General features: G+C 45.1%; 1 protein-coding gene and 1 non-coding gene across 2 annotated transcripts; one reads left to right on the top strand and one right to left on the bottom strand.

The window, feature by feature from the left end:
* The first annotated feature begins 7,927 nt into the window (after positions 1 to 7,927).
* Positions 7,928 to 8,034, top strand: LOC120646609. Its single transcript, XR_005664510.1, has one exon. It is a non-coding gene; the product is annotated as a small nucleolar RNA R71 (small nucleolar RNA).
* A 4,261-nt stretch (positions 8,035 to 12,295) lies between these two features.
* On the bottom strand, positions 12,296 to 13,730 carry LOC120646158 (2-alkenal reductase (NADP(+)-dependent)-like). Its single transcript, XM_039922856.1, has 3 exons — positions 13,429 to 13,730; positions 13,158 to 13,375; positions 12,296 to 13,032 (listed from the first exon to the last, which is right to left on the bottom strand). Exons 1-3 carry the CDS (start codon positions 13,692 to 13,694, stop codon positions 12,404 to 12,406), a joined length of 1,113 nt encoding a protein of 370 aa, XP_039778790.1. The 5' UTR covers positions 13,695 to 13,730; the 3' UTR covers positions 12,296 to 12,403.
* Between the last annotated feature and the right edge of the window lie 11,945 nt (positions 13,731 to 25,675).

Raw genomic sequence — 25,675 nt, 5'->3', positions numbered from 1 at the left:
CAACAGAATGATGAGGATGGAGAGTTTAGATGGATTGGGGTTAAGGATGATTCTCCTTCCTGCAGCCATTCGTTGCTTATCAACGTCGTCAACTCTTGAATTGTCTCTCGAAGAAAACCTTCCTCTAAGGGATCCGTAGGAGTGACAGGACTCGGTGGTCGCTTATGATAGAAGTATCTTGAGGTATTGCCGAAATCTTCAAAGACATCCGGCTCGATACTTCGGAGAAACTTCGGAGCTATAAAGTCTTCTTCCTCTTATGTTTCGGATTTTAGTTCAGGGGCGGTCTCATAGATCGAATCTACTGATTGGCTTTCGGATGGTTCCGATTCGATTTCTGAAGGTTCCACTTGACGCATCTCATGCTCTGTGGGAACTGGCTCGTTGATACAAACGAAAGAGGTTCTGTCCAAGATTTTGTCGAGGACTTCCCTGCTCTCGGCTGGGGTAAGATGAACGAAAGATCCTACAGAGGTAAGATCGAGATGATGTGCATACTCCTTGTCAAGACCAGCATAAAAATACTAGAGCAATAAATGCTCGAGTAATGACAAGTCTGGGCCTGATTTTACCAATAAGGTAAATCTAGCCCAAGAAATGCCGGGACGGCCGCCCCATAGCGGTGACGCCATGGGACAACGTGCGGTATGTCTTAAAGATTACAGAAGGATCCGCAAGTGCACGGATATACCATTGTAGTATTTCACCCGGAAGTATTCAGGGTATCGTTATTTATATTTTCCCAAGGGATGGCTATGGTGAGTAAAGATGTTTACTAGATACATAACCATAACAATTATGAGATAAGGTGTAAACAGCTGATCATACAGGGGTAAGTGATAATAAAGATAATTGAGGGCAATGTGACACACACAAGATCAGCCAACTCTCACGAATAAAGAATAAACAAATACACCTAACGTTAGTGGGAGCATAGGCAAACAAGATCCTGGTATACTATTCATGTTAGCAGAGAAGTTATGTTAGTCACATGCTTAGAGCTGCAGGTGCCGGGAAATTAGGGACATCTGGGAGAATGACCCGTACTGGAGAACGTCCAGTCCGTTTCATCTTTGCATGAACTCCTACACGATACCCGAACGTCGGGGAGTACGCTAACAGAGAAGCAGCTTCTCGGCGGACCGACAGGGCTGTTGTTGGTACTTTGTAACTTCACGAATAAAATCCGCAAGCGCACAGATACTGCTGTATCTTTCACCCAAGAGTATTCCAGGGTATCGTATCCACTGAGAAACGTGAGTACGCTATCTACGGGTTCAGACTCATCCAAGGACACACACGCTGGTGTGGAGAAGACATAAGAGAGGACTTTCTAGATCTAGAATCTATGTCTAGAAGAAGAAATCACGTCGCCGTTATACTTCGAGCTACCGGTTTCGACCGGCTTATACAAGCCGATAGCTCCAGTAATAATGCTCTATCCAATATCCGAACATGGAGGATTACTAGGGCTCGAACAGGGCTGTCACCACCTGCCGACTACCTCTACAAACCGTGGGACTATCGAACAGTTGAGTGGTATAGTCCAGCCTAGACACCACGTCTACGCCTTTCCCTACTAACCTTAGCCCTAGCCAAAACTACCCTTTTCTATTTGGGGTCTCAAGCTAAGATCAAATGCTACTCGCTAGCATACACATTAACTAATATAAGGCAGAGATGATAACTTGCGATCTAAACTCTAATTCTAAATAAACAAAGAAAGTCTCGGACAGTTACAACCGAATAAGCATCCGTCGAGGTACAAGTAGAGAAGAGTGCCGACAGACCCAGCACTTCCCCAACTTCTCCTTACTCTCCTCCTCTTCTTCTACACCTCCTAGTCTAGGATGAAGGCCTCAAGCTCCAAGGGAGAAAGGTGAGTTGAGTTGGGTGTGTTGTGTTCATTTCTTCACCCCTCCTCTATATTTATAGGAGGGAGCAACGGCCAAGGGAGATGTCTTCTGAAGCTAATCCTTGGCAAACTGACGTAGTCATCGAATGAGCTTCCTCCACATGACAAGGTTAAGTCGGTGGGGCCCACAGGCAGGTCGGCCGACCAGGTAGGTCGGCCGGCCTCCTAGTGGGCCCATCGACCTTCCCTTTTGGTCCATGGGTTCCTTCCTGGGCCCACTTGTCATTGGCACGGGTATTGGCTTTTGTCATGTCGGTTTCTTGCTCTGGTAGGCCCTCTACTCCATATTCTGACACATGTCGCGTCCTAATTCGCTGGAACATTGTGTCTTGGATCAAACCAGACCATTATGCTGCAAAATTAGCTAGAAATCACCTGCACACATTCTAGAACATCATCTATGGAATTCGTTAGTAAATAAATCTATCCTAGCATTTATTCCACAATATGGTTCATTTTTGTGCAGGAGTTGACGGTCAAAATAGGTCATTAGTGACCGTCAACAGCTGTCACCACCTGCGGTCTACCCTAGTCACACTGTGGAGCACCGTCATATCCGAGGGATCCCGCGTACCCGGGCACCATTCCCGCAAACGAGGTCACTACCCTAGCGCCCCCAGGTCCCCAACCCTTCGGATGGACAGGTAAGACGCGATATTCTGTGACTTCACCTGCATATTCTTCGTGTTTTCTTCTTATTCCGGACTTGTGCTCCTGAAATCAATAATTCTCCAAAATAACTATGGAGCTAGGTTAGTGATACAAATATGTGAGTAAGAGGCATAGTTTTCCTTCTCTTGTGAGTATAGTTGACGGTCATATTTTGCACTTAACGACCGTCAACAACACCCCCAAGCTAGCCTTTTGCTCGTCCCGAGCAAAACTTGGCTGATGTTTGTTGATCAGGAGTTGCTAAAATGTTGCATTTCCAACTTATACTTTAGGCACAATTGAATGCTTCTTACCTTAATTTTGAATAAGTTGGCCTTTTGTCCTTACCTCTTACCTTTACTCCTGTGGGGCTTTTAGCTTCACCTCATCTTTGGCTGTTGAGAGTTAGAACGGTATTATAGAGTGCTCATATTTCTCCCCCTAGTTCAACCGTCAATCCGGAGTTTTTGTTAAGTTTTTCAAAAGAATTTTATAAAGTTCCTCGGATGGTCTCTCGGATCGCTCGATGCGTATAATTCCTTACCAAGGCTTTTTATTGAGCCTTTCTTCCTCACCCTATCTCTAATGGTTGTTTTTGGTGGAGCTGTAGGTATGGTGGATTTGAAAGCATACTTGCTTCTCATATTTTTCTAAGTCAAAGACCGGATCCAAAGGAGAAACAAGTCATAATGCTTGATCAAGATGTGCAAGTGTGTGGATATATATATATATATATATATATATATATATATATATATATATATATATATATATATTGTGGAAGGTGTATGAACTCCTTAGTATGAACCATCTCTCTTTCTTTCTTTTGGATAGGGGCAATCTCTTCACCTTTTTTTTACATGCCGAAGCATGTGGCATACCTTCTTTGGGTATACTTCTTTTATTTCTTTTCTTTTTGCATAGCCCCATATCCTTGATGCAATTTTTTTAGAGATAGGTGTCATACATAAGCATGGAGTTTTTATTTTGTGGATGGATAAGTGGAGTGCTTTCTGCTAGTGTATAAGCATAGCATATGGTGTGAACGTGTATGTGATCTTGATCATGGGAGTATGGAATGAATCTCACTAAGGGTCACAATAATTTGACAAAGCTCAATGAGATAGCAAGTTGCATATGTGGATGGTTTGCAATGAGATCAACATATGGCTTTGGATAGGAATTTCAAATCATCGAGGAACTTTTTTTATATTTTTGTATTTTCAAAAATTAAATACTCTGAATATCAAGCATCACATAGGAAAAGATCATAGCAACTCTATTTAACCATATCATAGCTCACAACAACTTAGATTTGGATCATACTTTTGCTACCCACAAGTTTCAAGTTTTAAGGTTTGAACTTATAGCCAACAAACTCAAAACTAGGTAGAGCACAAAGTTGTAACTAAGCATATGAAGGAAACTAATAGAGCAACTATTCATCATTTCAACAAGGAAAACTCATACCATGCTTACTACACATATTAAAGCAAGGAAAATATTTTTGGTTTTTCTAAGTTTTGCAGATTTTTATTTAGTTTTAGTTATGCAAGTTTTTATGGATTTTTAGTTTTGCAAATTTTTATTTGGTTTCATGCAAGATTTTGAAAGCGGTAAAGGATAAAGTTTGATACAAGTTACCTCTCGTGGGGGTCCTCCACCAAGCTAGCCTCAGGCTTACTGCTGTTGGTTGGGATTGAATCCAGCCCAACGGTAGTATGCCCTCCACTCCTCCTGAATCTGCTACTGTTGCTGCTCCATGTTGTGGATCCTCTCTCTGGTGAATCGCCGCCAGTCTTGGGTTGACTGGATGTGCTGGGTCAACGACTCTTCCATGTCGTTGGCGTGCACGTTCAGCTCGCCCGTCTACTGAGTCAGAGTGGCGAAACCTCTGGACGAAGCTGAACGCCCGGCGGAGATCGGAGGTCCACTGGAGCTGGAACTAGTGGACCAGCACCTTGGAGCTTGCCGTGCCCACTCCTCTGTACTTGCGCTGTGCCATGTCGAACCACTCGCCTCATGGTGGTATGAGGTCTGAGTATGCTGAGGTGGTGATGTCGTTTCTGGTTCCCTTCTGGTCCTGCTCCATGTCATCCTGACAGGTAAACCAGAAGTATCATGCCTACGGCCCCCTTCTCGTCGAACGAAAGGGATGGTTAGCGAACGGCAATTATACAAATGGAATTCCGCATTGGGAAGCGAAATCTCATTTGTACAGCCCACGAAGAAGAAAATCAAATAGTCATTCGGGCCTCTCTTGAATGTGTGACCTTGAATCAAATAAAACTCGTCGATATACGCGCGGTCACCCTCAATGAAGGGAATGGAATTCCCCTCTAGGCACCGACACGTGTAGTGATACGAGTAATCAATGAAGTACACTCAATAGGACCTGTCATCTTGAAATTCGAAAGCCATTGCTTAATCAAAGCTTGCGCGGGGGAGATTTTGATGTTGTTGACCATGGCATATAAAATGAGCAACTCATCGTTGCGCACGGGTCGAACATCATCTCTTGAAAAGAGAGTGATGGCTAACCACTTGTGCATCAAGCGAAGAGTTGGATTATGAATGTCATTGCACCGAGGTGCAAATCTATCATGGACAACTTGACTCGAAATCTGCCTCCAAAATTCATGACGATTAAAACCGCGGCAAGCTTGCTCAAGAGAAATCGGCCAGCGTTTGTTGAAATCATGGTGGCTAGCAAAAGTTTTCTAAGAAAGCAAATAATCCTTCCCGAAAAGTCAAAAATAAACCCCATTTTCCACCTCCCGAAGAGTGTAAAGAAATTGGATGCTGAGGAACCTAGAACCGCACTCCTCAATGGGAACGAAGTTGTCCCATCCAATTGCGTGCCAAACATTAGCAAAGTCTTCGTACATACCTGTTTTGATGAGGAGTTCCGGATCGTAGGCTCGGGTGTGGACGAAGCGTCGGTTCTTGATGATGGCGTAGCCTTGTCGTTCACGAGCGTCGCGCAAGTCGAGGTAGGGAGCGTCATCTTCATCAATTTCCATGGCCTCGGCTTGCGGTTCGGCTTGCACCTCTTCGTATTGTTCTTCCTCTTCGTAGTCCTCATGCTCGGGCTTGGCGTAGGTTCGGGAGTGTGCGAGCTTGAGCCACCCCGAGAACGGGATGAACTTCCACCCGTCATCTTCTTGAATGTGCCAGAGACCTTTCTCTCAATGCCCTTCATGGTTGGACAAAAACACGTACAACTCAAAATAGGTTAGTGAAACCGAAATGAACATTCTTACCCGCGAGTTGTAGTCCTTGGGTGTGCACCTTTCTTGCAGCAAAGAAATGAGAGAGAGATTTCTTGAAATCAAACTTGAGAAAAAATCCAATGAAAACCCGAAGCAAAGTTTGAGAGAGTTTGAGAGGGAGTGAGTGAATGAGAGTTGAGTGTGAGAGCTCAACACCCACCCCTCGGCCTCTATTTAAAGGGAGAATGGCCGGGCACAACGGCTAGAAGCTGGAGACAATGGCTACTAGCCGTTGGAAAAAGATAGCAGGGAGTTGCCGACAGGTGGGGTCGGCCGACCCAGGGGTTCGGCCGGCCCCCCTGTGAGCCCCCTGGCTGACAGCCAGGGCCCAGGTGCTCAATAACGGCTAAAAACTTTGAACATTTGTGTGCCCGGCCAAACTTTGCCTCGAAAGATTTTCAAAAATATTTTTCAAAGGATTTCAATGCTTAGAAGATATTTTTGGATTTTTATAAAAACAGAAAAGGTGCTAGAAAAGATTCTAGCATGCAATGGTGTTTTGAAAATTCAAAAATGCAGTGGAAAAATTTTCAAAAGTCAAGAAAAGAAAATTTGGCAAAAAATTAAATATGAGATAAATACCGATTTACCTTCGGCAAGGGCTCGTCGTTTTGAGTCTGACGAGCGGGACCTTTCTCCTGCACTGACTTACCATTGCTCGGCTCGTCATGGAGAAGTGGACGAGCACGAACTCTCAACCTTATGCCACACCTTCTTTGATCGTCTTCTTTTGGATCGGGTGGTCGTAGGTTCTTCAGGCTGGGGTTCGGGTGAACCCCAGAGCGCATGCCCTTCGCTATCCTGCTAGATCAGGATGCGTTGCTCATCCCTGTGCTTGAACCTGAAAAACATGTTATCCTTCCCGACACGGAAGCGGATTTCTCCTCTCCTGACGTCGATCCTTGCTCTGGCATCCCTCAGGAATGGTCGCTCAAGAATGAGCTCCATTCCGAGGTCGCCCTCTATATCCATTATCATGAAGTCGGCAAAGGATGAAGGAATCACGTACTCGTACAAGCATGTTTTTGACTATCCCATCGGGATATCGAATTGACGAATCTGCAAGCTGCACGAGCATAATTGTTGGGGGAAAGAGCAGGGTATTGAAGTTCTTCGAATATTACCTTGGGCATTACGTTCACGCTTGCCCCCAGATCACACAAGCAGTGCTCGCAGTATTTGTCGTAGATTGACCAACTGATCATGGGGACCCCAGGATCCTCTTGTACCAAGCCATCCCAAGTATCGTTCCTTGGCGGGTTGTACCTTCCTGCATGGTTAGTGCGGGAAGCCTGCCAGGGAAGGTTGCCCCACCCGGTCGACACCATATTTGCGGTTTCAACGGGAGATTCGGGTTGCCCCGGGATCTTCCCAGACTCAGCAGGAGGTACGGCGGCAGCAATTTGAGCCAGTTGTGTTTCTATCATTTTGCTGAAACTTAACTGATTTTTCAAGGCAGAAGAAAGAGTTTTAACTTTTGTACTTATATTTTTTAAAATTTTATCATTGGCAGCAAGCTTGTTAAAGATTCATTAATTTTAGCTTGGCCAAAGACAAGATCTCTCAAGGAGGGTTGGTTCGAATTAAAATTCGAATTGAAATTGGAGTTGAAATTATTACCTCCTCCTTGGAATAGTGGGCGTGCTTGACCCCACTCTTGGCCTCCTTGTGGATGGAACCCGTTGTTGTTGTTGTTGTTGTTGATGTAGGCCGCATCTTCACGGGTCACTAGGCAGTCATTCCCCGAGTGTCCAAAATTACCACAAACCTAGCACGTTAAGTACGAGTTCAAGCTTAGGCGTAGTTGTTCTTGTGCTCTTTGAATTCTGCCCTTTCGTGTAGATGTTTCAGTAGGAGGTCCATCTTGGCGACAAGCATATCCATCTCCTTGACGGTATGCATTCCGCCCTTGGTTCGGGGCTGGGAACGCTCCTCGTTCCAGCCCTGGTTGGAGACCATCTTCTCGATCAAGGCCTTGGCCTTGGCAATGGTGAGATCAAGATAGGCTCCTCCAGCAGCAGCGTCCAAGTGGGCTCTTGATGTAGTCATTAGCCCGTTGTAGAAGCTTTGGAGTATGAGCCACTCGTCCATCCCATGATGAGGACAGACGAGTATGTACTCTTGGAGTCTCTCCCAAGCTTCCGGGATGGATTCCATCCCTGTTTGCTAGAAACTTGAAATTCTTCCTCGCAAGGCATATGTTTTGCCCAGCAGGAAGAATTTGGCGAGGAATGCCGCGGAACACTTGTCCCACGGCTGACAGCTTCTTTGTTCTGATAAATACATTGTTTCGCTTCCCCAGGAGGGAGAAAGGAAACAAGCGAAGTCTGATGATGTCAGCCGTAACGCCCCGTATGGTTACGGTCTTGTAGAGCTCCAGAAAGTTCTGGAGGTGGGCGTTGGCGTCCTTGTTTGGCTTGCCACAGAATGGGCTAGCCTGCACCATGTTTATGAGGCTGGACATCAGCTTGAAGTTCACGTCCCCAACATCCGCGTTGGGTCCAGTCGCCACATTGGTGGCTGAGGGGACGGAAAAGTCACGGAGAGTCTTCTCAGCCATGGGTTCGGTTGTTGTTGCTGGTGCCTGGAAAGCTGGCTTGCTTGTCGACAACGAGAGCTGAGGAGGGACGACGCGAGGTCGGACCCTTCTCATGAGCTTCTTGGGATTTTCAACAAAGTTTGTCGACAAAGAGAAACCAGTCATACACTACCCTGTTTTCAACCAATCAGGAGAAAACAAAAGATAATATTATCCTGTATAAGCAGTAGATACCTCTTATTCACAATGCCATGTTTATGCATTAGTAAAATCTTTACACCTAGTGCCATCCCCGACAACGGCGCCAGAAATGCTTGTTGGCATTTCTTAGCGCAATCACTAGGAATGGTTAGTTTCCAGCAACGGTGCCAAGAAATGCCAGGACGGCTGCCCAATAGCGGTGACGCCATGGGACGGCATGCAGTATGTCTTAACGATTACAGAAGGATCCACAAGCGCACGGATATACCATTGTAGCATTTCACCCGGAAGTATTCAGGGTATCGTTATTTATATTTTCCCAAGAGATGGCTATAGTGTGTAAAGATGTTTACTAGATACATAACCATAACAATTATGAGATAAGGTCTAAACTACTGATTATACAGGGGTAAGTGATAATAAACATAATCAAGGGTAATGTGACACACACAAGATCAGCCAACTCTCATGAATAAAGAGTAAACAAATACACCTAAGGTTAGTGGGAGCATAGGCAAACAAGATCCTAGTAATGTGACAACGGGGAGGCCGACAGGTGCCGGGAAATTAGGGACAACGGGGAGAATGACCCATACTGGAGAACATCCAGTCCATTTCATCTTTGCATGAACTCCTACATGATACCCGAACGTCGGAGAATACGCTAACCGAGAAGCAGCTTCCCGGCAGGCCGACAGGGCTGTCACCACCTGCGGTCTACCCCAGTCACACCATGGAGCACCGTCATATCCGAGGGATCCCGCATACCTGGGCACCATGCCCACATACGAGGTCACTACCCTAGCGCCCCCGGGTCCCCCACCCTTCGGATGGACAGGTAAGACACTAAGGCAAGCCCGAAAGCACAACGAACCGATATCCTTACCTAGATCATCTGGTATAAGCAGCCAAATATTACAACTTGAATAAGAATAGAACTTGGCTAAGTAGGCTATGAATAGCATAATGAGAGTCGGAATACAAAGCCATACCAGAGGCCGAGGTTTGCTCGCCGACCCCGAGACGACTGGATTCGCTAAGGAGTTGAAGTACTAGCCTAGCTCTACTACCCTAAGGAGTACAAGTCACAATGAGAGTGAGAGAGAGAGAGGCTTCTCCAAGTGGTGTGTGTGGTGAGAGTGGTGGGAGGCCTCTTATATAGCTTGGAGAGGTCGGTTCCCGCCATCTCCTTGTATGGAAATGTTGCAAACCGACTTCTAGAGGATTAGATCAACCTTTCCGCCCAAATGCATCTAGACGGGAAGCTGGGCAGGTTCGGCTGAACCACTTTACCGCCTCTGGCCACCGTCCTTCTCTGGTGCACTGCCTGGTGGGTCCTAATGTCAGATGGTCGATGCCGGGGCTTGGTTGGTCGGTTTGGACTGCCAGGTGGGCCTCTTTTGCTCTTGCTACACAGGACGCGATATTCTGTGACTTCGTCTGCATATTCTTCGTGTTTTCTTCTTATTCCGGACTTGTTCTCGTAAAATCAATAATTCTCCAAAATAACTATGGAGCTAGGTTAGTGATACAAATATGTGAGTAAGAGGCATAGTTTTTCTTCTCTTGTGAGTATAGTTGGCGGTCATATTTTGCACTTAATGACCGTCAACAGTTGACCGCTCCACCCAGCGCCGCCACACCCCCCTTGGCCCCTCCCTCAAGCTCGTCATCGCTCCCTCCTTCTCCCCAGCCAAACCCCGTGCCGAACCGGGGCCCGGAGCACCGGATTTGGCATTTTCCGGCGAGGCACCGCCGCCTAGCTCGCCGCCGGTGCGCTAGCGCCGCCCGCTGAGCCGCCAACGCCCGCAGCCGAGCCGCCGCCTCTCCTGAGCCACGCCGAGCCGCGCCGTTCGCAAGAGCCAAGCCTAGCTGCGAGCCGCGAGCCGCCCAGAGCCGCCTTCCGCCATTGGATCAAGATCCAACAGATCAGAACCAACACAGCCGGAGTGAATCCCTCTTCATACCGGTCAACCTTTGGCAGTTTTTCACAAAGGCCCCTCGGTTTCTTCTTAATCAACCCGCAGTCCTGTCCAGTTCAAAAGTAATTAGGTTTAGATCCTTTTTCTTTTGTTTAGGCCCCTATCTATTCCAGTTTTAGTGCCCGCCATCCTTGGACCCCTTTTTTGCTCTCTGGACCCTCGGTTTAGAGGTTTAATTAGGTTTTAGCCCCAGATTTCTTCAGATCTAGCCCCAGAAAGTTCATATCTTTTGCAAACAAGTCCCTAGAATCTTCTTTTAACCATATCTTTCTCGTTCTAACCCCATTTTTAGCGATTCTTGCGCTCACGCGATCCTGCAACGCGTAGAACATCCTTAGCACCTTATCTTTCTCAGTTTTTGCTATTTGTTGTGTTGTTTCTTATTTGTTGCTTGTTTCTATTTGTGTGAACGTGTAGACAACGCGCCGTTCGAGGGAGATCAAGAACAAGTATACGAGAAAGAGAATCAACAGTTTAGCAAGGAATGCAAGGGGTCTTCTCCCTCTACATATTCTGATTTATCCCATTAATAACATGTTAATTCACTTTACTTTACTGTTTAAGGATAAATTTGACGGGGACACCTATTAAGACTTTACCTAGTCTTTTTACCTCAGCCTTGGAACACCAGGTTTAATATCTGTTGGATAGAAATGCTTAGTTGCTTAACATCCGGAATGGTGATATGAAATATTAAACATTCTTTATGTTGTTATCTTGGTTAATGTTACAAGATCGTATGACTTTAATTGGAACATGGAGAATCACATAGGAAAACAGTATAACCACAAGGACCACATGACTCTGGTCTTGGCTGATTAATTAGAAACTCTAGCTTGTGATAGTCTTACCGAAAGGACAAGAGGGGAAGCATCGATGGGGTATAGCCCGGTCCTCTTGGGGTAGCAGCCTTTGCTAAGGTGCTGACCATTAGGGAGGTTAATGCTCTGCTTTGACTTGAAACCTTAGCTGATTGTCACTTGTTAGGGAATCTTTGTAAAGGCCTCGCAGCGTCTCTATGCAATCACACCTCGGAAGTGTAGTATTGTGCCTGATCAGCACCGCGTGGTTGGGTCCAAAGTTCTTTTGAACTTTTATGCGACTTGTGGGTAAAGTGTACAACCTCTGCAGAGTATTTAAAACTGATATATAGGCCGTGCTCACGGTCATGAGTGGCTTGGACCCTCATAGGATAATTGCTTAAAGAATAATTAACTTGTGGTTCTTTGGTATGTGTTGGATCCTTTATGATCTTTATACTTAAGTGGGTGGTATAAACTTATACATAGTCATTAGGTGCCTGCTAATTAAAGTTGGCCAACTTAAATGCTAACCGCTATAAACCCTAACCTCTCTTGATGGCCTTGCATTCTTCCCCCACTTGCTGAGTACCAACCATAAGAGTACTCACCCTTGCCTAGATGCTGTTCAGAAGAGAATGTTGAAGTGGAGGACTACGACGACTTCGAGGAGTTCTAGGCGTGCGGTCACCAGTCAACTGCCTGTGGAGGAAGCCGCTGTTGCAGTACTCGTTTAGAATATCGGTGAAACGATTAGAGACATTCGTGTCTATTTATCGGAGTGTAATAAAGTTATTTACTCTCCCTTATCTACGTTTTGAACACTGTTTTTGACATATTCACTTATAATGTCTATCATATGTGTATAAACTTGATCCTGACGCACATATAAGATGCATTCGGTTTTATTCTTAAAACCGGGTGTGACAAATAAATTCTTCTATTAACCTTTTAGACCAACTAATTCACTCCATCTTCTGATGTCACACAGTCACACAGTCCTTTCAGTAGCAACAAGTAAAAGACATAACAAACATTGGAACTCACTCCCTTGCAAGCGCCACGAGCTGTTTGCCAAGGTTTCTCCCGGAGAACAACCCTACTAGAGCCACCGGCGCGCTCTCGATCCCCTCAACAACGTCCTCCACGACGGCGATCTTCCCCTCCTTGATGTACCGGGCCATCTCCTCCTCGAACCTTGAGTACATGTGGAAGTAGCCAGCAACGTTGAACCCTTCCACCCGGACAGCCTTGGGGATGATGCACAACATGTTGCGCAGGCCGTCCGGCTCCTCCAGGTTGTACTGCGAGATCATGCCGCAGACGACGACCCTGCCGCCGTGCCGCATGTGCAGGAGCGCGGCGTCCAGCGTCGCGCCGCCCACGTTGTCGAAGTAGATGTCGATGCCGTCCGGGAGGCAGCGCTTGAGCGCGGCGGCGAAGTCGGTCTCCGACTTGTAGTTGAACGCGTCGTCGAAGCCGAACTTGGTCTTGAGAAGATCGACCTTCTCGTCGGAGCCGGCGCTGCCGACCACGTAGCAGCCGGCGATCTTGGCGAGCTGCCCGGCGACCTGCCCGACGGCGCCTGACGCGGCAGATACGAACACGAAGTCGCCTCTCTTCGGCCTCCCCACCTCCATAACCCCCGCGTATGCAGTGAGCCCTGTCATGCCTGCAGGATGATAGGCAACATTGAGTCCTAGTCGGTTACTGGCAGCGGCAGGTGAAAGCTTAAGGAATGCCAATACGGATTGGGAATTTGGGAGCAATGGAGTATGAAGTTATCAGCAGGCTCACCAAGAACACCCGTGTAGTAGGAGAGTGGCAACTCGGTGTGGTTGATCTTGATCAGGGATTCGGGCTGGTAGACGAGGGTGTACTCCTCCCATCCACTCATCCCCCAGACGAGGTCGCCGGACTTGAACTCCGGGTGCGTCGAGTCGATCACCTTACCAACTCCGTAATTCTCCATGGTCTGATATGAATCAACCACACGCAGATGTGTTGGTTCATGTCTGATCGTAAAGATCCAATTACGTTTTGCAACTAGAAAGTGGATGAATTTTGCAAGCGTACCTCTCCGATGACGAAGTCCGGCGCCGGCGCGGTGGCGCCCTCGTCGTGCTTGCTCATGCGGCCGCGCATCCAGGGGTCGCACGACAGGTACAAGTTCTTGACCAGCACGGCCGGCGTCGACGACCCTGCCGGCACGCGCAGCCCGACAGCGCCGACGACGACCTCCATGTCCTCCTCCATGGGGAACCCGGTCACGTGCCTCTTCAGCACCACCATCTTGTTCCTCGCCGCTGCTGCGTCGTCACCGCCGCCGGCCATTTTCCTTCTACCCACCAGGTGATTGTGAGTACTCTGGCTTGGACGAAGGTTCAATAGCTGATCGATCGCCGCCTCCCGCTCGTCTGCGCGACTACCCAATGCGAGCTTTGTTTGCTGTTGAGTGTTGTTCGAGCACGGACACTCCTCGTACTGTTTTATAGACTTCGTTCAGGGCGCAATCTGGTTCAGGGTATCCATGTCAGCCGTGACGGTTCCCTAAGCATGCGTAATCCGTGATGTCATCTCTTCTATTAATTTTTTTTACTCTTCTATTAGTTACTAATAAGCAAACTGTACTTCTGTTATTATGGTGGCGTTCCGCGTTCGACATCGATATACCTGCTGGGATCATTATTAGTTGTGACTGCCTACAACTTTAGTAAATCTCCGTACCAGACGTCACCAGTGATGTCATCTCCACACAAACATTTCTGAACTTTGTCGATGAAGTGCAGTAATCAATTGGCTGCGTCCAAATTAAAGGAAGGCTAACTGAAGTAAAGCTAGTCGGATAACTTCTATAATTTGACGAAATCAAGATGGTCACTAATGTACTTTTCTCCATCACTTCTATTAGTTATTTTTTTATTTTTTCTATACTATTTTTACAATAACTACGGAATAATACTTCAGATTTGATAAATTTCAAAAAATAGCTCATAATCGTCTCCTTGAGATTTCTTCTGCTCAGCGGACAAAATTTGCATACAAAATTTTGGTCAAACCATTAGATAAAAATTATATTTTTGTAGAACAAAAGGAGACGAAATCTTTAAATTTCGTCTACCCATCCGATGAAATTTAGTTTTTTATTTTTTTTAATTTAGATTTTTTTATTCTATTTTGAACATTCATCACCATTGAGTTATTGTTTTTGCATACAAACTTCTTGACCTATATATAGGTTGATCATGCGGATGAAAGATATTTCATATAATTTTTTTTTACAGTGCACTCGTTACTTCATCTTTATGTTTAGCAACATTAAATTCATGTTTTCCAATTGGAATTTGAATATTTTTGGCAAAACATCATCTACCTATTCAAGTTCCAATTGAAAAACATGAATTTCATGCTGCTAAATGTAAAAATCCTACAAACTAACGAGTCACTGCCAAAAGAAACTTTATGAAATGCCTATCGTCCGCGTGATCAACCTACATATAGGTCGAGAAGTTTGTATGAAAAAATAATAACCCAACGGTGCGAATGCCCAAAACAGCATAAAAAGGTCTAAATTGAGAAAAATAAAGCAAACTAAATTTCAGTCCACCCGGTGGTGGATGAAAATTGAGATTTCGTCCACCGGGTAGAAGAAATATATTTTCGTCTCGCTACTACAAAAATCTTTACGGAGGCAGGCAAAAAGCATTAACTGAGGCAGGTTTTGCGACTGCCTCAGAACGAAGGTCCTAGTTAATCGTGGCCTTAATCAAGCCGAAGGTAAATGGAATAAAAAGAAAAAAAAAGAAAAAAGGCCGCCAAGCCCATCCATAGGCCCTCTGCCGCCGGCTCCTCCTGGCAGGATCTCGCGCCGAGCGCCACCCCCACATGAGCACCGCGAGGCCAGCCGCCGCTAGCTCCCACGCGTCTGCCCCTCCACGTGAGGACTGCCGTAGCTGACACACACGCTGCTATCGCTACAAGGGCCCACCAAGCCCATCGCCAGATCTGCCACTGCTCGCATGCACGCCGCCGCCACTCGCATGCGCACCTCTGCTGCCTCCGCCACGAGGAAGGAGGTGAGCGGTGGGATAAGAGGGGTTGCGGTGTGAGAAGAGAGAGAGAGATAGAGAGAGAGAGAGAGATAGATAGAGAGAGAGAGATAAAGGGGAGTGATGGATGGTAGAATTGGGAGAAACCCTAACTCAACTATGTATATGGAAGCAAGTTAACGGGCCTTCTTGGCCTGTTTGGGCCTCGGTATTTTTCGAGACGGTCCCAATAGGGTGACCGCCTCGGTTAATCAATTAACCGAAGCTTTTGGTTTAGAACAACCACGTCGTTTAATTTATATGAACCGAGCGGTAATTTTAAGTTTGCCCATCTCAATTAATCAATCTTGAGAGGTGGTTTTTTTAACCACCTCAGTTAATAAAAAATGACTGCCTCGGTTAATTGACACCATTAACCGAGACGGTTGAAGTTCTCGCCCACCTCGGAGGTATTTTAAAAAGGTGGCGGTAAATTATTTTTTGTAGTAGTGTCTACCCATTAGACCAAATTATAATTTCTTCATAAAAAAATTTCATGTCATTTCATCTTCTATGTGGACGAAAATACAATTTTCATCTAATGATTGGACGAAAATTGTTTTCGTCCATCAGTGGACGAAATTTAGCAAATTTTGTTTGCCGAGAAGTCTGCTGGGCAGACGATCGTGACCTTTTCTTGAAATTTATCAGATCTGAAGTATTATTCCGTGATTACCATAAAAAAATTGTATTAAAAATAAAAAATTCTCTATTAGTTGTTGGATCAAAATCCAGCAGTCTGCGCAGATATACAAATACTGAGATCCACACGTATAGCAGTTTTCTTCTGCATATTGTAAAAGGAAAATAGAAGTACAATAACATTATCATGACAAGTTCTGCAATAGTAAAGTTTCTCACAACAAATAAAGTAAAAAAATCTTCTCCATCCAAATTCGTAGGCAAAAGTTAGAAATTTTCGAATACAACCAAAATTCAAATTGCAAAGGTGGCAAATTATTTGTGCCATCACCTACCCTGCCTTTTTGTTTTTAAAATGGCAAGCACGTATGAGCTGATGTAGACGAGTATTCTTCTAGTATTGTGAGATTTCAACAGTATGGAAAAAATACAGGAAATCATGTTAACAGTCATGACTATATTTCCTTCGCGCCAGAGCACCATCTAGAGAGCTATAAGAAACCATAAACTTAAAAATGTAAAAATTCAAGTGAAAAGTTTTTACTGTCGTTCAAGTGAGAAATTGTTTTGTGCGAAAATTGTCTACAAAATATTATTTGTCTAAAAAAGTCAGCCTGATGTTATCCAACATATTAGCAGAAGAAAACACTCATATCCTCATTTTCCAAGAATACACAGTTTTGCTTAGTGTGTTGCAGCGCAGTATAAAATTCGCTAAATATCTTGCAATAGACATTGTGGAACTATATGTCATTCTCCAAGAGTCATAACACATCTTGCAAAATGTATCATTGTATTTATCATCCACCTTAATTATCCACCAAGTTGGAGAGTCTGCATCACAAGCATATTATACCCTTTGATTAAGTGCATCTGTCGTTTTCACAACTGCATGTTCATCTCACTAACTAACAAAATTTCAAGAAAAAATCTTCAATCATACAGTAGTTTATGAGTGAGCAAAGATTCTGTGTATTACGAAAATTATCTTTGATAAAGATAGACATTGAGGACCAATATTATTATATTCTACATGAATTATGTCACATCCAGCTCAATGTATTGGAGAGTATCTATCTTCCAACCCCATATCCAACAAACTATTGTGTGCATCTTGAGCATTAAATGCACAAAAGTTGGAGGGGGATGCTTTCTAATTTCCTATATATAGGAGTAGGCAAGCCACAAGTTTTGGACAGAATATCAGGATCCTTACAAAACTAACTACTAGGCCATAGCGATGATATCAACACCATGTTGCCGACGAAATTAGCACTTCTTTTCCTCCTAGTGTGTGCAACAATGTCACTAGATCCAGTAGCTGCTAACGGGCCATGTACCGAGCAACAGAAGGCAGACATCGTATGGCGCTGTAGACAATACATCAAGAAAAAGGGTCCCGTCACTGCCCCATCATATATTGATGAGTGCAGCGTGGCTGTGAGAGCCGTACCTGGTAGGGACATGGAATGTATAATTCGTCTGCTTTCAAACAAACAGAAGAAGAAATACGATGAAACTAAGATCCGGAGAGATTCCATCATCTCTGCGAACTTGAGAATGTGCCTCCTCCTCTTCATCGTCAGGTAGAATTGGTTTTGCTCGCACTAAAAAAAATTATTGATTCATAATCTGTTTTCATTGTCCTTCAAATGTCCTCTGCCAGGTCATGATGTGAAAGAGATAGCCGTTCCCTAATGGAGTACACAATAAAGAGTTTGAATAATACAAACCAGCTAGCTAATAAAATCGACTAATGTGTGATCATTTGAAATGTACTCTGTTGAGGAAAGGGGTTTGTTAGTGATATTTTGATGCTATTTTATTTCCATTTGAGCATTTTTCTTTATCTGGACACACCTCTTGCACTACGGGACACTGGCTATTTGCCGTGTGCCAAGGGCACACGGCAAAGGCCAGTTTACACTCGGCAAACACTTTGCCGAGTGTAACACACGGGAAATAGCTCACGGCATACAATGGCCGGCAAAGAGCTTGTTTGCCGTATGCTACATTTCGGGCACACAGCAAACATTTTGCCGAGTGTATTTCAAGGCCCACGGCAAAATAAAGTGCATCGGTAGGAACCCCATTGGACAGCCTATTTGCCGTGTGCCGTAACGGCTTCGCACACGGCAAACACATCCTGTTTGCCATGTGCCCTAGCCCCTGCACACGGCAAATAGTGGCTGCTTTGCCATGTGCCCTGTCCCTGCACACGGCAAAGAATGGCATGTTTGCCATGTGCCCAGGCCCTAGCACATGGCAAACAATGGTTTTCAGCCTGTTTTTTTTAATAAATTGCGTATATATAACCCCAATGAAATATACAATCAGTTCATATATATGTCGATACAAATCCAGATAATAGTCGATACAAAACCATACAATACTCAAATCAAATCCATACAACAATCGATACAAATCCATATAATAGTCGATACAACTCCATACAATAGTCGATACAATACAACAGTCCAAATGCAAAGTTGCATATAGTCGAAATCTCATGCTACTCACGGGGCAGACGGAGGCGGCGGTGCCGACCACGGTGGAGGCTGCGAGTAGCGCTGCGCGAAAGCCATCCACACTGCTGCGGCGTTCTGCTGAAGGTCGTTGTCTGGATTGACTGGCCCATCATTGGACGCCGCTGACTGAGGCTGCACATAATTATTGAAGATATTATATGTGTTAGCCAAGATCAGAGTTTGTTTGTCATTATTTCTAAGTCATTGTAGTTATACCTGAAGTCTTTAGTTCTAAGTCATGCTAGAGTTGTTTTATTAAGCTATAGAGAAATTAAAAATGATGACCATTGCCTAGATTCGAGTTGTTCTATTAAGCTATGATCCCAAAATAATGAATGCAACTCACTAAAATTTAATTTAGCTCTTTAGCTCTAAGTCATGCTAATTCCTATGTCTTTAGCTATAAGTCATGCTAGAGTTAGTTATCATTCAAATTGCTAAATCACTATGATAAATGAAACTAGAAGAATGTGAAGTCACTCACAGGAGTAGGAGTAGCTCCACAATAAGGAAGAGGAGACGGAGTGAATGGCGGCGGCGAAAGACCCATCATCGAGCCCATAGTCTGCATGTACTGAAGAGCCTGATCCAGCTTCTGGCGTTCGGCCACCTGTGCTTGGTGAAACTCTCGCTGCATCATCTCCCGCTCGCCCTGCCAGTTCGCCTCCGACGCCTCCTGCTGTACTTGGAGTTGTGCTTGGAACTCATCTTGCATTTGGGCCTACAATATGTTATTAAATGGTTAGAATTAAAAAAAACACCTTTAACAATCAAGGAACGACGAATGAAATAGAAATAACCTTCAGTTCCGCCATCTGCATCTCCGTAGTGTTTGGTCGTGGGCGTATGGTCGGGCTTGAGCTGGTGCTCCTAGCTCGAATCTGCGCGAGTGGGAGTACTGGCCGTGTCGATTATGCTGTCGCCAATCCAGTACCGACCATGCTTCTTGCCTCCTCCCACCGATTTCTCCATCAATGGGCGCCGTGCTCGGATCAAACTCTGGCCCATGGACCTCCGTTGCCATCGAGTTGTATTGACTGAGGCGGCTGTGGACGGTCGCACTGCTATACGCTTCTGGAGGGGCATTAGGGTTGTAGGTGACATCGGATGTCGCCTTCCCCATGTGGGCCAAAGCCCACGCCTTGACCGGGGGGCAAGGCTCGCCTCCATGTGCCGTCACTGCTAAAAAAGGAAGATGATTACAAATTGTGTACGTTTGAGTGTTAAAATGAAGAAACGAATTCACGTACCCATCTGGCCGCGTACTGTCGTAGGTGACTGTTGCCCAGATGGTGCGGTGCACCTGGCATCATCAAATGCCACAGCCGGCAAGACTCGTGTATCTCCACCCAACCTTCTGCATACCACCTGTCCACTATCATTTCCCAGCACTGATCATTCCCGGCTAACCACCAAGGAATCACCTGCACGTCATACATGACATATAAGAAGATGAATTGTAGCGCATTTCATTTTAGCAAAAAGTCAATATTAATAATATTATATATTTACCCTCATATATTGTTCTCGAGTCAGCCTGAGGTTTTGCACAGCCCCTTTGTTGGTCTTCACTTTTTCGATGCGACGTTTGTAATCACAGTTGGCCTGGATGCGCGCCTCGTAGAGCATATCCGCCACCAGCTTGTGACAGGCATTTGCCACCTCGTGCGCCATGATCATCATTCCCTCCTCACATCTGTAGAAATCTTGCACATGATGATGAACGAAGCCATTATATCAATAATGTCCAATTAATGAGATGTATTGACAATTATAGTGCATACAAGACTTACCCACAGTTCCTGCAACACCCGCTCTGCCTTGCTCGCAAAACACCTGCCTTCCCGGTCTGGTCTATCGACGGCTTGGATGTAGTGCTCCCACGCCGATGCCAGCTGAAGACGGCCATCAATCTGGATGCATCCAGGGTAGTGGTCCTTGCAAAGCAGGCCCAGAATGCAATTGGGGATGCACTTGTGAATACTTGAAACGACGATTACAAAGTTCCTGCCAAAAATATTTGTGTAAAATTGAAATTCAAATATATCAGTACGAAACGCAATGAAATCGCCTAAAGTTACTTACCTTTTACCGTCCGGCCGAATAATCGGCTGTTGCTCGAGCGGTATAGGTCGATTCGGGAGATGAGCGGGGTCTCGGATCCAGACGGTAGGTATGTCTCCTGCCACCCCTCCCTGGTCATCCTCCTCCTCACTAGAGGCCTCCTCCTCCTCCTGCTCCTGCTCCTGACCCTCCTCCTCCTCCTCCTCCTCCTCCTCCTCCTGGTCCTCCTCCTCCTACTGCTACGGCAGCTCCTCCTCCTCCTCAGGCGAGGGTGACCTCGTGCGAGGCCCCCTCGTCCTCCTGCTGCTCCTCCTCGTCGTCCCTGACGTGCCGGCGTCCTCAGTGGTGCAGGCACCTGACTTGCCTCACTCCTCCTCCTCGTCCTCCCTCCAGTCGTCTGGGAGGACTCACCTATCCTAGTAACTCTACGCAGCACAGACTCCAACGACTGCATCATACCTCCATGGCGCCCCACCATCTTTGATCTATCACCTGAAATTAAAAGAGCAAACCAATCAGAACAATAATTAGAAATTAATTAATGCAAGTAGTAAAAACAATAAACATAATCCGAACATGTATTACAAATTAATTGTTGCAAGTAGTAAAAAAAACAAACATAATTAGAAAAAGTGAAAAACTGATATAATTGTTGCAAATACGGATCTTACATGTATTAGAAATACTCTTCAAGATCAGGATTAGCTGGATCGTAAGTCTCATCATCGCTATCTGTAACACCCGTATTTTCAAATTAGGAACCTAAATAAATTTAATTAGGTTTTCTGTAGGTTCGATAAGGTTTTATTTATTTTATCTTGAATTTAGAGCATTTATCGCAATCTTAAAATAAAATATTTAGCCATAAAATAAATGTAAGGAAAATAGGTTTGTGCATCTCATGCTGCTTTGCGTCTTTATTTGTTTGGCGTTCAATTTAAATTCGAATCGTTGTGTTTGAATTTAAATTGAAAGTGTTTGAACCGTTTCAGAAAAATGCAAAACCTTTTCTTTTTCTCCCCCAGCCCGGCCCATTTTCCCTCGCGCGCCGGCCCATCTCGCGGCCCAGCCCGCTCCACGCTTTCTTTCCCTCCTTTCTCACCGACGCATGGGCCCCGCCCGTCGGGTCCTCCGTCTTCCCCGCATCGTACCCAGGAAGGACTCAGAGTCCGACCCGATCCAGTGCCTCCGCGGCCTCGGCGTGGCCCGCACGCCAAGGGGACGTCCGCCCCTATAAAATCAACCCCGCGCGCCCCCTAGAACCCTAAACCCGCAACCGTCGCTTCGCCCTCGCAAAACCCTAGACGCAGTCGCTCTGCCATGCGCCGCCGCTAGCACTGCTCCCGCCGCTGTCTTGCTGTCCAGATCCCCTAATCGAGTTTGCGACTTCACGAACATGCTCCCCGACCCAAATCCGAGGCTAACCCAAGCTCAGATGGCCGTTTTGGTCATCACCGGTGAACTCGCCGTCGCCCACCGCCGCCAAACCTCACCGCCGGCGACTTAGAGCCGCCACCAGCCCGCCCAATCCGCTTCAGCCGTAGGATCTCGAATCAATGGCTTAGATTAGATCTCCGATCCAAGCCAAAGCTCAGAGTACCAGTCAACCTTAGCCCTTTTGCAAAAGAGCCCCTGATGTTTTTACAAATTAACCCGCGGTCCTAGTCAGTAAGAAAATATTTATAAAATAGCCCTTTCTTTAATGATCTAGCCCCTGAATTTTTCTAAAATCTAACCCTCCGTCCTAGGGTTCTTTTTGCACCCTAGCACCTGAGTTTTTATACAAAATTACATCTAAGCCCTCGGTCTCTTTTTGTTTTTTGCAAATAAACCCCTAGAGCCTTGTTTAGGCCATAACTTCACTATTTTAAATCCGTTTTCAACGATTCTTGCGCTCACGCGATCCTTGCAACGTGTATAATAGTTTTATGCTCTCGTTTTGTACTGTTTATATTGTTTGGTGTACTGTTTCTTATGTGTTGCAATTGTTTGATTGTATGTGCTCGTGTGATGAGTAGACGACGCGCCGTTCGAGGAGCAGCAGCAAGATCAAGACTTCGGAGGACCGGACCAGCAGCAGTTTGAGGAAGGCAAGTGGACCCTTGATCATGTTTTTGACCCCATGAAATCACCAAAGCTATCATATTTACTTTTATGTACATGCATGTGTCTACAATATGATGGGAACCGAGTTAAGGACATGCCTAGTATTGTTTACCTTATTCCTTGATTAACTTGGGTTTATTTTCATGTTTGGTAGCTATGCTAGTCGCTTTACCTTGGTTATGGGTGGATAATGTTAATACAAATGCTATACTTGTTTACTTCATGTTCATGATGGCTTAATAATGTTAATCAAGATCATATGTGTTAGTTGGAACATGGGGAACCACCCAAGAAAACCGTACAACCACAATACTACATGGCTTTGGTCTTGGCTAATGAATTAGAGACTCTAGCTTGTGACAATCTTACCGAAAGGGCAAGAGGGGATGCATTGATGGGGTATAGCTCAGTCCTCTTGGGGCAATTGGTATTGTTTAATGGTCCTTTGGCAAGGTAACACCTCATTAGGGCAGTGTTATGACCACTTTGTCTTGAAACCTTAGCGGATTGTCATAGGTTAGGGAATCTTTGTAAAGGCCTCGTAGCGTCCCTATGCAGTCATACCTAATGAAGTGTGATACGGTGCTTGGCCCGCACTTGCATGGTTGGGTTTAAAGTTCTTCGGAGCTTTTACGCGAATTGTGGTGAAAGTGGACAACCTCTGCAGAGTGTAAAACGGATATATCAGCCGTGCTCACGGTCACGAGCGGCTTGGACCCTCACATGATAATTGAACTTGAAGTTGATCTAAATCGATGTTTTTACTTATGGTTATGTTGTTTATCTTCATATATGCTTATCTTATGGGTTTAATGGTATATACTTATATCTAGTTAATGCTTGCTAATAAAATTTGATCAACTAAAAGTACTGAGTGCAGTAAAACGTGTCAGCTTTTCCTTGAATTAGCCTTACATGTATTATAGTTGTTTCCCTACCACTTGTTGAGTACCAACCATAAGTGTACTCACCCTTGCATACTTGCTGCTCAGACCATAATAACAACTGTCCGGAGTATCTAGAAGACTTCGAGGATTTCTAGGCGTATGTCTCCCAGTCATTTGCCTGTGCTGAAGAAGATTCCGCTGCTACTCTATAGACGTTTACTTATTCGCTTAAGACATTCGGTTTTGTAATAAAGTTATTTAATACTCTCTTTATGCTTGCACTCGTTGTGATATTCACTTTATAGTCAATCATATGTGTGTAAACTGATCCTGGCGCACATATGAGATGCATTCGGTTTGCCTTCATAAACCGGGTGTGACACTATCATGTCTGTCAATATCATCAATGGCGTGCTCCAAAGGAGGAACACTTTCATCATCACTGTCATTTCCTAAATGTAATCGCTCAAGTGATTCCAAGTCCTTCGCACTATGAACCTCATCCCCGGCATCCTTGTGAACAAAACTTTCATTGTCTACTTCCATTCCGATTGCTTCGGTTAAATCTATTTGGAAACTCCCTTGTAGCCCATCTTCTTGAAAGAACTCTCCTGCATATGTGTTTGGGTCTATGTTGTAATCTTCATTATTCGGGACAAGTAGTTTACCGTGAGGGGACACCTTATACACAATATCCCAACCCTTGAGACGATTGTCAGTTTGGCACGGGTATGACAGATAATAAACTTGTGTCATCTATTGAGCTACAACATACACATTGTCTCCTGGGTACACGGATGACCGTTGAATTTCGACTAGCCCAATATTCGGGGTACATCTCACAGCTTGAGGATCAAACCAATGACATTTGAATATGACAGGTTTCAGAGGTACGAACCCATGAAACAATAGTTCGTATATTTATTCAAGTGTTCCGTAGTACTCGAGCCCATCGTCTCCTAACGTAAAAACTCCGGTATTTGTTGTTCTTCGATTGGGCAGAATCTGCTCGTGCTTTGTTGTGTGAAAGCGATATCCATTCACGTCATAAGCTCCAAACGACTTGACCCTATATGCACAGCCATTGGCAACCTGCCGCAACTCGACACTCATAGACGCATCGTTTTGTGCCTGCAAGTTCGTCATATTATTCGCACGTACGAGCAACTTGTAATGCCATATACTACAAACGAGCTGAATTGGACATTACCTTCTGTTTGAACAAAGAAATGAAATCAGGCCTTCCATTTCCCGCGCCCTGTCTAAGTAGGGTCTCTGTTTCATGGAGGCTTGGTGCCCTTGATCGATGCCAGAATTGCATATGAAATTCTCTGTACAAAAGATGAAGGATAGGGTTGGATGCAGAAAAGGAAAATGACTTGAGAACTAAATAAATGCTGAGAACTTAGGGTTTAGGGTGCTGAAAACTTACTCTATGTATGGCAAAACTTTGGAAAGGTTGGTCAACACATATAGCATGATAGCACGCCACTCTTGAATATCCAAGGTCTTGATGGCTGCAGCACTTGCAGTTCCGAGTTAGCCTCGGAAAAGGCTGAGTTTGGAGTTAGATTCCACATTATTGTAACGAGGAAGTGGATTATGGACGCTAGGAAGGTTGTCAGCATAGTATTTTGATGTGAAGTTTGATACCTCCTCCAAAATGTATGCCTCTGTGATGGAAGCTTCAATTTTGCATTTATTTTTACATTTATTACTAAGTATCTTTCAACATCTCTCAATTGAATAGCACCAACGGTGCTGCACAGGCCCACCCATTCATGCCTCATACAGGAGGTGCAAAATCATATGTTGCATCGGATTGAAGAAGCCAGGTGGAAAAATCTTCTCCAGCTTACAGAGCAACATAGGCGCCATTCTTTCCATTTTTTCAACTATGGTTAGAGATAACTCCTTAGCACAAAGCTGGTGGAAGAAAAAGTTCAACTCTACCAGCACTTGTCAGATTTGATCAGGGAGGTAGCCTCGAACCATAACTA

The sequence above is a fragment of the Panicum virgatum genome, chromosome 8K, assembly GCF_016808335.1.
Source record: "Panicum virgatum strain AP13 chromosome 8K, P.virgatum_v5, whole genome shotgun sequence".
Lineage (NCBI taxonomy): Eukaryota > Viridiplantae > Streptophyta > Magnoliopsida > Poales > Poaceae > Panicum > Panicum virgatum.
The sequence above is the reverse complement of the archived record's forward strand: the minus strand, read 5'-3'. Positions and strand labels throughout refer to the sequence as shown.